The sequence below is a fragment of the Sebastes fasciatus genome, chromosome 4, assembly GCF_043250625.1.
Source record: "Sebastes fasciatus isolate fSebFas1 chromosome 4, fSebFas1.pri, whole genome shotgun sequence".
Lineage (NCBI taxonomy): Eukaryota > Metazoa > Chordata > Actinopteri > Perciformes > Sebastidae > Sebastes > Sebastes fasciatus.
This window is the reverse complement of record NC_133798.1, coordinates 12,548,650-12,563,007: the sequence shown is the minus strand read 5'-3', so window position 1 is coordinate 12,563,007 and position 14,358 is coordinate 12,548,650. Positions and strand designations below refer to the sequence as shown.

The window sequence follows — 14,358 nt, the reverse complement described above, 5'->3', positions numbered from 1 at the left end:
TCACCCTTTTTATATATTAAACATAAAACTCCTTGATAGAAGGAGTCCCCCATACATGCACTTTTCAGACCTTCGTTAAACATGGAGGTGAGGAGGTTTACCACATCATCCATGTACAACTGGTAGAACTCTGTAGGCAGCCCATCTGGGCCAGGACTTTTACCAGTGTTCATCTGTTGGATGGCCTCCATCACCTCCTCTCTCCTGATCTCTCCAGTCAGACCAGTGAAGTCTGACGAGCTGTATTTCGGGACTGATTCTAATAACATTTTAATACAACCTACATCAACATCAATATTTTTATATGCGTCAATACATTGTTCTCTGATCACCTCTGTCGATCACCACTGTCATTACCACCTTTTATGAATGAGAGCAACATCTAACAACTAGCTCCAGTCTGGAGCCTCTCTGTAAATCTCATAACCTTGTGTTTAACTGGTGCCTTTTGCTAATGCTAAACAAACAACGTAATGTATTAAAACTAGAATATTAGAACATTTTATTTGTGCATATTTGAAAGTCTTTTGCTGAACTTTCACTCCGTTCCTGTGAAAAGAACTTACAGGTTGATATATACCTAAGCCTCAATTTAGATAGATAGATAGATAGATAGATAGATAGATAGATAGATAGATAGATAGATAGATAGATGGATAGTAACTTTATTGATCCAGAGGGAAATTCAAGTTTCCAGCATCACAGTTCCATAGTGCAAAACAAATTAGTAAAAACGGCACAAGTAAGTAATACAAAGTATAAAAAAATATATCAGATATAAAAAAATAACAAGAGATGAAGAAACTGTTAGAAATTAATATAGTGCAGGGTAACAACTGAGATACAGGACTATTAAAAATGTGAATATAGTGCACAAAGTGATATAGTGCTGGATAATAAAATATAGGAGATATAGATATTAAGAAATGTCAAATATGGAATATAATGTGGGATAAGAACTGAAGTAGAGTTTTTTTAAATAGACTAAAGTGCAGAATAAAGCTGTACATTGTTGTAGATCACAGTAAAACCAGTCTATAAAGGTGCAGAGTAGAGCTGTTTGTAGTGTGCAGAATTAAAACGTCTATTAAAGTGCACTGTGTGCATTAACTGTCCTGCAGACCGTCTTCCTCCCCAGAGACGTGTTGTACAGTTTGATGGCTCGAGGGACAAAGGATTTCCTGAGTCTGTCTAGTGGAGCACTTTGGGAGCAGCAGCCTGCCGCTGAACAAGCTTCTCTATTTGGTGATGACGGCGTGTAGAGGATGGCTGGCAGCAGTCTGTTGAATATTCTTTCCTCTGACACCGTCACCAGAGAGTCAAGCTCCATGCCGACCACGGAGCTGGTCCGCCGCCTGATCAGCTTGTCCAGTCTTGGATGTCCCTCTTATATAAAAAGCGTCTTGAGATAACTTCTGTTATGATTTGACGCTATATAAAAATAAATTTAATTGGATTGAAATTCTTTTAGCAGTGTGTATGCGAATGTGTCCTGGGCCACATTAAGCACCGCCTACTCTACTGATGTCCAGTCAGGTGGCCAGCTGATCCGCGGGATCACCGTGCCCTTCAGGTAAATAGACAGGCAGACACGGGCGATTGTCAGCATGGAAACGGTCTCTGTGCTCTACTGAAGCCTGTCGGTACGACTGTATTTTATTAAAATATATCTTGCTTATAGGCTACATATCTACAGACTATCAGACTAGGCACGCAAAGTGCATTATTATCATACTGTGGGTGTTTTTGTTCCGATGCTTTGCGCGGAGCTGACACCCGACCGCACGCCCGCCTGTTCTCTCTCCTCCCCGGCTCTCTGGAGCGCTGTACCTCGCTGTTGTCTTGCAAAGGCAGCGGTGCCGGCAGCGCGGAGGTCCCCGGGGACCACCGGTACAATAACCTTTTTATTTTGATGTTAATACAATGTACCAGAATTCTTGAATATGTAAGATATTACTACTGACGGCTGCTGTATTAGCCGTGTGTTTACTACGTGTTTATTTGCATATAGAACGGGGAAGTGAGATCGGATCACAAGTGGTCACTGGAGACGCATTCTAATGCCAGGTGTGGACAGACGTACTTAAAGCTGTCCACTTGTGATCCGATCACTGAGGACGCATGTTAATGCCAGGTCTGAACAGGGCCAAAGAGGCCTGCAGGCCCCGAGGGGTCAAGTCATCATTTTGACTATTATATTTTATTCTAATTAATATTCTTCTCTTCATTGTGTTTTCTAATGCATTTCATCACCATAAAACCTTGAATTGTGGATGTATTTGAAAGGTGCTGCGGCACTAAATAAACCTTTTTGCCTTAAGTTCTCAAGCCACTTTAGACTCGTAAAAAAAGTGAAGTTCGTGAGTGTAAAGTTCAGGTGTTTTTTATTTGTTCATTCTCTTTGGATGACCAACACAGACAAAAAAACTATATTTGGACCAACATATAATATAATCTGTTGAGCCAACGTACTGTATATTTTCAGGCTGTAGGGAGCAAATGAGAACTCATCAGTGCTTGTCCACTGATTTATACATCAAACAAAGCATTTCATATTAAACATGAGAGGAGTGCAGTATAGAATTAACATTTTTTAGGTTTTATTTCCAGAAAAGTGAATTCACTTCACTTTCCATGAGTAAAATAAAGTGTCAACCCTCAAACAACCCTTTTCACAAGTGCTGTTTAGGGGTCAAGACGGAGTAATCCTCACAAGTACACAAGAACAAACTCCTGTGTATGTGTGTGGATTAGTAATCATATCTTTGTAAGGACCAGATTTACACCAGAAAAGTGGATTCACATCACTTTCCCATAATAAAATAATGTGTCAACCCTCAAACAACCCTTTTCACAAGTGCTGTTTAAGGGTCAAGACTGATTGATCCTCACAAAGATACAAGAACAAAGGCGTGTATGTGCATTTTCTTTCTCCTGAGCGTGGCATCAGAAGATCTTATACCACTTGGTCCTGTTCTTTTTTTTGGCGATCTGGTTCTCAAGATCCGCCAGCTGGGACCTCAGGGAGCTCTCAGTGGTCGTCCACTCCTGTTCTTTCTCCTGCAGAGTCTGCTGGACGCTTTCGGTGGCCTAGGGATGATAATAATTAACAGTTTAATTGTTAACCGTTTAAGGAGAAAAGCTGGTCAACCGTAACAGCCCAACGCCCGACTTTAAAAGCTGGCGCACCGTCGAGGCATCGGTTAAGAACATTTTTCAAAATTAGCATCCCTACCTTGGCCTGAAGGAGGGATGACTCCTGGCACTCGATGCGATGGCTCTCTATCTGCTGCTCAGCTTTCTCCAGAGCAGCCACGAGGGTGTCGTTGCTCTGTTTTTGCTCGTGCAGCTGAGCAGCAAAGGAGGAGCTGGTTTTCACAGTCTCCTCCAGCAGGGAGGTTTTTTCCTGCTGCCAGAGGAGACGGTCACTCGCTAGCTGATCTTCAAACTTTGTCTTCAGATCAGCCACGATGGTCTTGTGCTCCTCGTCTTGCATCTTCAGCTGGGCAAGATGGGAGCGCTGGGATGTTTCCAGCTCTGCCAAGTGGGAAGACTTGTCCTCGTGTAGCTGAGCAGCAAAGGAGGAGCTGGTTTTCTCAGTCTCCTCCAGCAGAGAGGTTTTTTCCTGCTGCCAGAGGAGACGGTCACTAGCTAGCTGATCTTCAAAGTTTTTCTTCAGATCAGCCATAGTGTTCTTGTGCACCTCGTCCTGCTTATTCAGCTGGACAAGATGGGAGCGCTGGGATTTTTCCAGCTCTGCCAAGTGGGAAGACTTGTCCTCCCGCCACATGTCATGTACAGACTTCAGCTCCTCCTCAGAATACTTTAGAGCAGCCATGATCTGACTCTTATCGGCTCTGAGTTCTTCCATTGCAGGCAGACAGTCGGACATGAATTTGTCTGTCTCCTCCCGGATGGTGACAATCCTCGTCTGAAAGAATTGTTTCTCAGTCTTCAGCAGATCTTCTGACTTTTTCAGATCTGCTGTGAGCTTCTCTATCTCTGCTCTCTGCTCGTTCAGCTGGGCTTGATGGGGCTTCGCCTCATCCTTCGTCTTTTGGAGGTCCTCCTTTGTCTTTTGGAGGTCCGCCTTTGTCTTGTTCAGGTGTCCTTGTCGGTCTTCCCTCTCAGTCTGGAGCAAGCCCTCCATCTCCCACTCCATGTTTGTTCTAGCCACAGCGAGCATCTTCCTTTCAGCGAGGATCACAGACTCCTTTTCCTCCAATTCCTTTCGAAGTGCCTCAATCTCCCCCTTCAACTTCACCAACAGGAAGTTTTGGCTCTTGATGATGCCGTCTTTCTCGCTCAGGTCTTTTGGAGCATTGTTCATCATCAAGCCGACCTTCTTCAGCTGGAAGTCCTGGCTCTTAATGATTGTGTCCTTCTTGCTCAGGTCTTGTTGAGCGTTGTTCAGCATCAAGCCGATCTTCTTCAACTGGAAGTCCTGGTTCTTGATGATGCCAGCCTTCCTGCTCAGGTCTTTTTGAGCATTGTTCAGCGTCCAGCTGAGCTTATCCAACTCGGATTTCAGGGACTTATCCCTGGCCGGAGAGGGATCACGTTTAGCCTGAGCCTTAGCGAGCTGGGCTTTCAGGCCAGATATCTCCCTCTGCAACAGGTTCTTCTCTTGACCCCAGTTGTTGTCCTGCTGTTCAGGAAGACAATCAAAGAAATTGCCCAGTTCGTCCTGTTGGACCTCCAGGAGGATTCTCCCCTTAGATGTACTGGGGGTGATCTTCGCCTCACTGTCGTTCAGTTGAACCCTGCATGTTTGTTCCAGGGTAGTGAGAAAGAAATCCCTAATTTCAAACTCCTTGCACTCGAAGTCAATGTATGCCGTCATTGTCTCAGTGTTTTGTTCTCGTCTTGATAACAACTCTGCCACAAACAGTCAAGTTACGATCTGATCCGAACTTCTTGTGTTGGGGGTATATGTAGACTCTCAACATTCTAGAACTGATGATGCGTCAAGGGCGATGACGGACCGTGTTCCATTCTACTCCTTCATTCCTTTGATCCTTCAATTCTATCGTTGCTATGGATTCTATCGTTGCTATGGATACCAGTTTGATTACGTTTGAAAATATGAATGTAATGATTTCTGATTATTCCTAAAATATAGCAAAGAAAAGTACTTTACACTAAGGAGATTTGTCAAGTATTTCTTATCAACATGGGAGTGGACACATAATGCTGCACAACACAAAGTAACAGCAGAAAAATAATATAAAAGTTATAAAAACTTGAAACTGTAGTGTTCTGGTTCAATCTCAACACGCTCATCAACTTTATTTTCCAGCAGCAGCAGGCAGCGACGTACATGAAACCTGCCTTGGCGAAGGCCTGCGCTCTCCGAGTGCACTTCTAGTTTCATATGATGCCAGTATCAGTAAAAGTAATGGCCCCACCTTTAAATAACAGGCTACAGTCAGCAGCCCGTTAGCTTAGCGTAGCACAAAGACTACAAAACAGCTAGCCTGTAATTAATAGTAAGGAAATCTGCTTACTAGCACCTGTAAAGCTCAGTAATTAAAGGGACTGTTTGTAACTTTTTAAGCATGTAAATGTACCGGGACGGGACACATATGCACGCTCGAATGTGGCTGAAGTCACTGCTCCTCTGCCTGCTTGCCTTCACTCAGACAGCGCGCATTCTCGCTGTCTCGCTCCACCTCTAGACGTGAACGCGCGCTCACTCCACACTGCAGGAGAGTTAGTAGCTCTGAGAATATCTAGTGATATTCTGCAGTCAACAGAAAGTGTATCATAGGTAAAACCACAAACTGGGATTTAAAATTCATAGTCTTCTTCTGCCATGTCGATGGCCCAGGCGAACTTCTCACGCTGGGTTTTGTTGTAGATCTTCTCAATGGGAACGGTCCACTTCTTAACCCAAGCCACAGAGATGCGAGGGTCCAGATAGTTGAGCTTGGAAGTGCCGAGAGCAATCTGCTTGTTCTCTTCGCGATCAGTCGCCTGCACCTCGTGGATGTTTGTGCAGAAATAACTGCTGCAGCTCCTCCAGACCAACAGAGGTTTCCCGTGTCTTGTGAAGTGACGGGGCTCCGCAGCGAGAAACGTTATCGTCTCCGACCGGGTGCCGGTGTCTTCCTGCTCACTCCGGCTGTGGTCGAGAGACGGCAACGTTACTCGCTGCGGAGCCTCGCTGCTTCAGAGCCCCGGCACCGACGCTGAGGCAGGAAAAGCCAACACTAGGATCAGCACTGATTCATGGAGAGACCTTCGTCTGGTCAGCTAACATTACTGCCAAGCAGCTGAAATATAGAGTGATATTGTGGTTTCAGCTGACGTGTGTCTCCTCACTCTTTTGAGCGATGCTCGTTCATGTCTATATAGAGCAGGGATGTCCAAACTTTTTTCACTGAGGGCCACATACAGAAAAATATACGAAAGGCTGGGCCACTCACTAGAGGTGAGGTATATCCCCTCACCTCTAGGGTTTTAAAATTAACAAAATTAATCAAATGAGGTAAATTATGCTTGATATTTGAATATGCTTAAAGAAAAAAAAATCCTACATCAGAACTTTCCATTAATGTGTTTTCATTTATTTTGTTACAAAAAGGGTTGGCAGCTCATTCTCAAAACAGCAGCCTGAGATTGCTTCTTAGTCAGGATGGTGATCCCCTTTCACAGCTCTGTATACAGGGAGACGATAAGGGGAAAAGGGGATGGGTATATTAATAATAAGTTATTGGGGTTGTTAACAAAACAACTAACGTTTTTGATGAAATGTTATCAACTTTAATTGACTGAATTTATTAAGTAATTAGGCTTGTGAACACATGAATACTGTGTAATATATTTTAACTCACCTATAATGGGAACAGCACTGCACTTAGTGGGAGCAGTGATGCTGCGCTTTGGACTGAAGGATGGCTGGCAGGTCGAGAGTAAGTTTGGTGGTTGAGATGCGGAGGACATCACAGAGATGGCTGTCGGTCATTTTGGTTCTCAGTCTGCTTTTGTTCAGAGTTAACAGAGAAAATGTTTGCTCACATATGTATGTTGAGCCGAACAGACTCATCATTCGTTTTGCGTGGCGTCGCATCAGAGGAAACTTGGCCTCTTCCAAGCTCCGGTAGAAGTCGGGTAGGGGGAGAAGCTGATGCTGATTCTTCAGAGAATCATCACACTGCATTTCGATGAGCTCTAATTGCAGACTCTCTTCGACTTCTTCTGCATCCATCAGGAAGGGAGTCGAGAACAGCTTGATTTCTTTCTCAATGGCAGAAAAATCTTGGAAGCGCTGACTGAATTCTGTCATGAGAGATGTGATGACAGACACATATTTTCCCTTTTTAGCAGAAAGGTTGACCGTTGTTGTGCCCTTGAGACCCTTGAGATCAAGCAGCTCCTCCGTAATGCAAAAGTTATCGTCAACTCCACGCAAAAAAATTAACAGCTGTGCGGTGTCTGTGGCATCTGTGCTCTCATCACATGCAATCGAGTAAAAATCAAAAGCACAAGCTTTATGTGACACTTGATGCTTTAAGTTAGCTGACAAGTCTTCGATTCGCCGCACAACTGTGTTTCTGGACATGCTCACGCTGTTGAATTCATGCATCTTTTCCGGGCACATTATTCCTGCGACTTTAGTGAGGCACTGTTTTATGAAGTCCCCATCTGAGAAAGGTTTCCCGTGTCGCGCTATGAGTTGAGCTACTTCGTAGCTAGCTATTGTAGCATTTTCTTGTGTTTTGTTAGCACGGAAAAAATACTGTTGTTGAGCTAGCAGGCTAGCTGCCATTAGCTTTACTTTCTCTTCTCGCTCAACACCAGTGTAGGACGTGTAGGTCTGATGTTTGGTTTCGTAGTGTCTTCGTACATTATACTCTTTCGTCACTGCAACAGTTTCATTGCAAATCAAACAGACACACTTCCCCTTGACCTCTATGAAAAAATATTCATTTTCCCACCGTGTCTGAAATTTTCTGCACTCACTTGCTATCTTGCGTTTCTTTGGTTCTGCCATTTTTGGTCATCAGTGGCAAACCTTTTCTTTGATTAATTGTGTTTTGCAGGGAATCTGCCTTGTTGAAGGCAGTAGCTCCATCTCGTGGTAAAACTAAGAACTACAATACACTCAAGTGCAAGTTTCATGTGTGGGCCACATTCCATTATAGTTTTAGAATTTGCTGCGGGCCAATTAAAAGTGGACCACGGGCCGCAGTTGGCCCGCGGGCCGTAGTTTGGACACCCCTGATATAGAGCGAGCAAGCGCGAGCCCGACGCTGACACACAGGTGTCGCTGTTAAGAAGCATTTCTGAAAGTTACAAATAGTCCCTTTAACACAAAGTCTGGCACATGACCACCCGTAACGTGGCGAGACATATAAAGAGATAATTAGTGAGTAAGTAATGCTTTAACTTGGCATAGAGCGAAATTAATTTTCGGCACCATTGGGTTTACCAATTCAAGGAATTATGGAAATTGCTAACCTGTGCCACAATTACAAAGCAGTTCACGCTGATACCTTCACTCCAACAGTTTATTTCCCCGGGTAGACACCCCAGTTATGTTCATAATAACCATACAAAACTGCCATAACTGTGACAATGCTTACATTTGCTTCTCCAGAGGTGTCATAGCACCAAAACACAACTGAAGCTAATATAATTCATTATGGATCAGATTGGTTTACACAAGTTAATGAGCAAGCATTGGCGAGTGTTACCGTCAGGATCGGGTAATTGGTACCCTGACTCAAACTTACCCATTATTCATTTTATTAGCAGCTGCGTCCACCCTGCTGTGACATGTAAAGGGTCTGTTGGAGATGTAGAGAAACAGACGTGCAGTGTAGTGGAGTGTCGCCATTTTCAAGGGAGAGGAATATGATTATCAAAGATTGTCACTGCTTTTTTTAAAAATGAGGGCTGTCAGTCGCTTAAAATATTAAATCATGATTAATCACATGATTGTCCGCAGTTAATCGCGATTAATCGCAAATTAATTGCACATTTTTTATCTGTTCCAAATGTACTTTCAAGAGAGATTTGTCAAGTATTTAATACTCTTATCAACATAGGAGTGGACCAATATGCTTGCTTCATGCAAATGTATGTATATATATATATCAGTGGTGGCTGGTGAATTTGGGGAGAACAGGAGGAAAACCAACCCACGACGTCATGTTATTTTATTAAGTTATTTCTCATATTTTGCACTTGCTCCTCCATTTTATGTATGACTCAGTGCTGCTTGATATATGGTTTTATACATTTAGTGCTATTCTTTACTGGCTCCTTAGCTTTAGTGTCAGCCTTCTGATGTGGAGATTTGTAGTGCATTGATCATGTTGTGCTTCTCACATTCAACTGAGTTTGAAACATTGTAATATTTATGTTGTAAAAAAAGGAAATGTGAGGAAGCAAAGAATTGCATATTATATTATCCCCTCACACAACTACAAAGCTCACTAATATTTAATACAGGAAACACATTTAAGATCAGATGGCTGTCCTGTGAGGTCTATTTATTTTTCATACTATTTGTAGGTTTCATCTGGGCCAAGTATTTTTTAATCATTGTAATAAATAAGTGAAAAGCCCTTGTTTATTTCTCCTCCTAGCTCCAAATATAATATTATGTTTATGTCTGCAGTTAATGTCAACAGTAAGAATTAACAGGTAATCACTCTTTAAGGATGATGTGGGTGGCTCTTAAAAGAGCCTTTTTGTCGGAGTGTTTGTTCAGACTGAGAACAGCTCACTTCTTCTTGGGTGCTGCTTTCTTGGCTTTGGGTTTGGCAACCTTCTTAGCGGGAGCTTTCTTGACAGCAGCGGCCTTTTTGACTGCAGGGGCCTTTTTGACCACCTTCTTGGGACTCTTGGTCACCTTGGGAGCCTTAGTCGCCTTCTTGGGGCTCTTGGCTGGTTTCTTGGGGCTCTTGACTGCTTTCTTGGCCGCTGCGGGTTTCTTCGGGGATTTCTTCGCGGCTACCGGCTTCTTTACCGTCTTGGGCTTTTTGGCCGCTGCGGGCTTCTTGGCTTTAGGAGCGGCTTTCTTTGCCGGCTTCTCTGCAGCCTGCTTGCTGATCTTGAAGGAGCCGGAGGCCCCGGTCCCCTTGAGCTGGACCAGAGTCCCATTAGCCACCAGGGTCTTGATGTTTTCCAACTGGCCCACATGTTTGTTCAGGAACTCAATGTAAAAACAACCATCTGCTGTTGATGAGTGTTTAATAAAGTGAAGTTATTGTGGGAGCAGCAAACACACTGATGATGGCCGAGGCTTATGGTGCAGTTCAGCCAGACTTCCTATCAGAGCTGCTCGCTGTGACTGTGAACATGTCCTCTTGCTGAGGACTGATTTTAATATAAATAGTTAGTTATTCTGTGTATTCTACTGAGGTTGAAAGTGAAGACTGACTGAAATTTAGATTTGGACCTCCTTCAAAAATATCAGCACAGTAGTTCAGGTTCTACAGAGCTAAGATCAAACTTTTACCAATTTTACATCTGCTTGAGGAAACCAGTTTAATCCAAAATGACAATTATTAATATCGTTGTTGTTTTATTATTAACTCAACATTATTAACTCATAATTCAAAAAGATTCAGTTCCAAACTTTGGACCTTTTGTGTCACTGCTCAAACTTTAAAGCACACTAGTTCTACTCTCGGTCATATAGTGTTTTGTGGTGCAAAAAAAATGAAACAATTCATTACATCTAAATTCAACAATGGCATACATGTTTTGTGGATTTTAAGGGGCACTGATCTGAAAAGGTGTAGTTTACATTATTTCCCATTTGTTACACATGCTATGTAACAGAAGGTACATGTTTATAATAACATTAAATATAAATAAATAAATTTGTGGTAGAAGTATCTGCCTGCTGCTGCCCAGTGAGCTGGCAAAGCACGCCGTGACTGAGGGAACCAAGGCTGTGACCAAGTACACTAGCTCCAAGTAAAGCTGCTGCTAAACCAACAACACAAAGGCTCTTTTAAGAGCCACCCACTACAACTAAAGACATGTTCCTGTTCTTAAAGCCATATAAATACATTTTAAACCATGCAGAAACAATTCAATGTGCGCAAAGTAAGCAATTATATGAATTGCCCTATGGTGCTTACATTACTGTTATTGCAGTGTATAATTAAAGTTACAATGTGTTCCCCGTCATTCGTTCTCTAAACATCCACTTGGTCCCATAGTAATTTTTATTTTTGTACATGTCATCAGTGATGGTCAAATGCATGCATGATTAACCTGTATGGTGTATACAATACAAGTACATACTCACCCAGTTGTATCCATTTGGTGTTTTTTTCTGCTCTATAGTATTTACAACTTACAAAAACACTGAACTCACAGGCCTATACTAACGTCTTATTCTTGTTGTTGGTAATTGGTGTTTTAGGCCTATATTATAGAATGTTGAAGCATCTGATTCAGATCACTGAGTATAACAATTGTAGTAGTGTAAAACTCAGAAGTACCATCATGAGCTGCATGTTTATATTATTCTTACTTGCATTCTAGCTTCTATTACATATCTTAAATCCTGCACATATCTGGAACATAAATCTATACCCTTTAACTGTATATATCTATGCATTTCTCTATTGATTGCTCTGAACAAATCTGGCTCAATCTTGTATTGCAACATTCCTCCATCTCTCTCGCTCATTGTGCTCAATAAAACTGCCAAAACAATCCAGTGTCTCTAGCTATAACCAAAACAAACTCATACAAACTGGAAATCACAACAATCAATGATAGATCAATAGAAAAAGTGCCTCCCTTATAAATCCTTTTCCTCCTTTGCCTCTTCCACTCATCGTCACTGATCAATGTCTTTCTACTCAACAGTAAACTCTGGTCTGCTGCTTCACAGCTATTTAAATCCTGTCTGAGGACGTGATAGAAGACAGAGGCGGAGCACTTCTTCTTCTTCTTCTTCTTTGGATTTTCATGAAGGTTGATGATTAAACTCTTTGGTGCATCAGCGCCACCTACTGAACAACAGCATGAATCAGGGACAGCATGTCTCCTGTCTTTCATGTCTCTGTACCGTATGAAGGACAATCATGATGTGATTCCTTAAGTAGACAAATCATCAGATATTAATATAGTATTTTGTCTGTTGTACTAGTTTTTCTGGGCCTTTATTTTTTCAGCTCTTTCACTGTATTTCTTTATCTTTATTTATCATGTCTGTGTGAGTTCAAATTAAACAAAATATATGAAAACAAAACCGGTCAGCCGACTTCAATGAGTCATATATTCCAGATTATTGACATCAGACTATTGTTGATGAAGTGAAGCAGACAGAGAGATGTCTCTGTCCAGGGTGCTGAACCTGAGCTGCTGCTGCATCCTGACTGGGAGGTCCTTTGTCCACAAGTCACACTGACAACAACAATAAATGACATGTTGGCACATTTATTTCTGTTCTGGGTGTCCAGTGTTCAGGGAAGCTCTACTGTGGCTTCATGAGTCGCCCCACCTCAGATATCTGATGAAGTCTGGTTAAGTAAAGAAAACTGGTTCACATTTAATGGATCACAAGAGAGTCAAACACGTGCTTTTAAAAGGACCGTTAACAGAGTGGCTTTTGTTATTACAGACTACAAATTAATTTCCAAACCAGGTTACATTGGGATGGAGAGTAATGAACTAGCAGACAAAAGAAGAAGAAAAAGCTGGGGAAGATACAATAAATTTATAATTTAAAAAATACACAAGAGTTGAAATGTATCATTTCTCACGAGTTTAGGATGAGAAATCAATGTTTTTACATTAACATTTAAATTTTTACATGAACATTAACGGTGTTGTTTTTCATTGTTCAAAGGAAGGAACAAGCAAAAATGCAGGTAAAAATAGAATATTTTGGTCCTGAGATATGAGTCTTATTTTTTAAGCTTTTACTAAGTCACTATCTATAACTTTTGCCGATGAAAACCAAAAAAGAACAGTTCCAAGCAAGTCAAGCCCTAGCATTAACAAGTATATAGACACTTAATATAATATTAGAATGCATTTTAATGTAGTTGTAAGAAGCTATGAGGACATTTAAAGGCTTATTAATGTCTTTAACAACTATAATATAAAATATAAAAGGTTTAGTTAGTATTGAAGATACATTTCTAAAAAAAAAAAACAGCAACCCTTCACTATCTTTCTTGAGGCTGGAGTTTTAAAAGAATACTTAATTCATTTATCAATTAATTACATTTATTATTTATTTTTGTTATTTATTAACTTTAGGATGACTCAATCAATAATATGTGTTTTGTTTTCATTTGCTTCTTAGGCAATATTGACGTTTTGAGATGTAGCCTACATTTTCTCTAAACTGTAGAAAACAATACCAGTATATAACGATATTATTGATGTGTTGTCATTGCTGGTAAAACGTGTGTTGCCAGTAGAGGAATGAGCCCTTCAGTGAAGAGTGAGGTGGCTCTTAAAAGAGCCGTTGTGGTTTGTAGTTTGCAGCAGACAGTTTAAGCTCGCTCTCCGCGGATGCGACGGGCCAGCTGGATGTCTTTGGGCATGATGGTGACCCTCTTGGCGTGGATGGCGCACAGGTTGGTGTCCTCGAACAGGCCGACCAGGTAAGCCTCACTGGACTCCTGCAGAGCCATGACAGCGGAGCTCTGGAAGCGCAGGTCGGTCTTGAAGTCCTGAGCGATTTCTCTCACCAGGCGCTGGAAGGGCAGCTTGCGGATCAGCAGCTCCGTGGATTTCTGGTAGCGACGGATCTCTCTCAGAGCCACGGTACCGGGCCTGTAACGGTGAGGCTTCTTCACGCCGCCGGTGGCCGGGGCGCTCTTACGGGCAGCCTTGGTGGCCAGCTGCTTCCTGGGGGCTTTGCCTCCGGTAGACTTACGAGCGGTCTGCTTGGTTCTTGCCATGACTTCTTCTTTCTCTGTTCAGGAGATGTAGTAGCTCCAATGAAGAGACACGCTGCTCTTAAACTGTGAAATGGTGACGCTGCTTCAGACCTCCGGCTCCTGATTGGTGAGGGGCTCCTCCTGGAGCTCAGCACCGCCCAGAGGAGCGACCCACCGCCCGAAGCTACGCTGCTGATTGGTGGGAAATCCTTTCAAAGTTACCGCCAACATTCAGAGCGGGCCGCCCTCTGCTGCTCTGCTGGAAGCCTCTTCTCTGGTTGGTCTGTCAGCAAGTCTCGCTCCAAGGACATATAAAGGAGCTTTCTGCTGGTGGAGCAACACTTTTTATTAGTCTCGACTACTGAAAACATCTCACGATGAGCGGAAGAGGCAAAACCGGCGTTTGAGATTTTTAATATATGTTAATATTGGTTTTTATATAATATTGACATATATTGAGGTATCGGAAAAGGAGAACAGCATCGCT

The 14,358-nt window shown here is 42.4% G+C and overlaps 2 protein-coding genes across 2 annotated transcripts; both read right to left on the bottom strand.

The window, feature by feature from the left end:
* Positions 1 to 2,578: 2,578 nt before the first annotated feature.
* On the bottom strand, positions 2,579 to 4,858 carry LOC141765793 (uncharacterized). The gene is made up of 2 exons (XM_074632039.1): positions 3,236 to 4,858; positions 2,579 to 3,090 (listed from the first exon to the last, which is right to left on the bottom strand). Exons 1-2 carry the CDS (start codon positions 4,841 to 4,843, stop codon positions 2,947 to 2,949), a joined length of 1,752 nt encoding a protein of 583 aa, XP_074488140.1. The 5' UTR covers positions 4,844 to 4,858; the 3' UTR covers positions 2,579 to 2,946.
* Positions 4,859 to 13,455: 8,597 nt separating this feature from the next.
* LOC141765803 (histone H3) lies at positions 13,456 to 14,062 on the bottom strand. The gene has a single exon (XM_074632049.1). It carries the CDS (start codon positions 13,890 to 13,892, stop codon positions 13,482 to 13,484), a length of 411 nt encoding a protein of 136 aa, XP_074488150.1. The 5' UTR covers positions 13,893 to 14,062; the 3' UTR covers positions 13,456 to 13,481.
* Positions 14,063 to 14,358: the final 296 nt, after the last annotated feature.

Coding starts and splice junctions, on each gene's coding strand:
- LOC141765793 (XM_074632039.1), bottom strand. CDS start 4,843: ATGACGGCATACATTGACTTCGAGTGCAAGGAGTTTGAAATTAGGGAT. Junction 3,091..3,235: donor CATCCCTCCTTCAGGCCAAG/GTAGGGATGCTA, acceptor TATCATCCCTAG/GCCACCGAAAGCGTCCAGCA.
- LOC141765803 (XM_074632049.1), bottom strand. CDS start 13,892: ATGGCAAGAACCAAGCAGACCGCTCGTAAGTCTACCGGAGGCAAAGCC.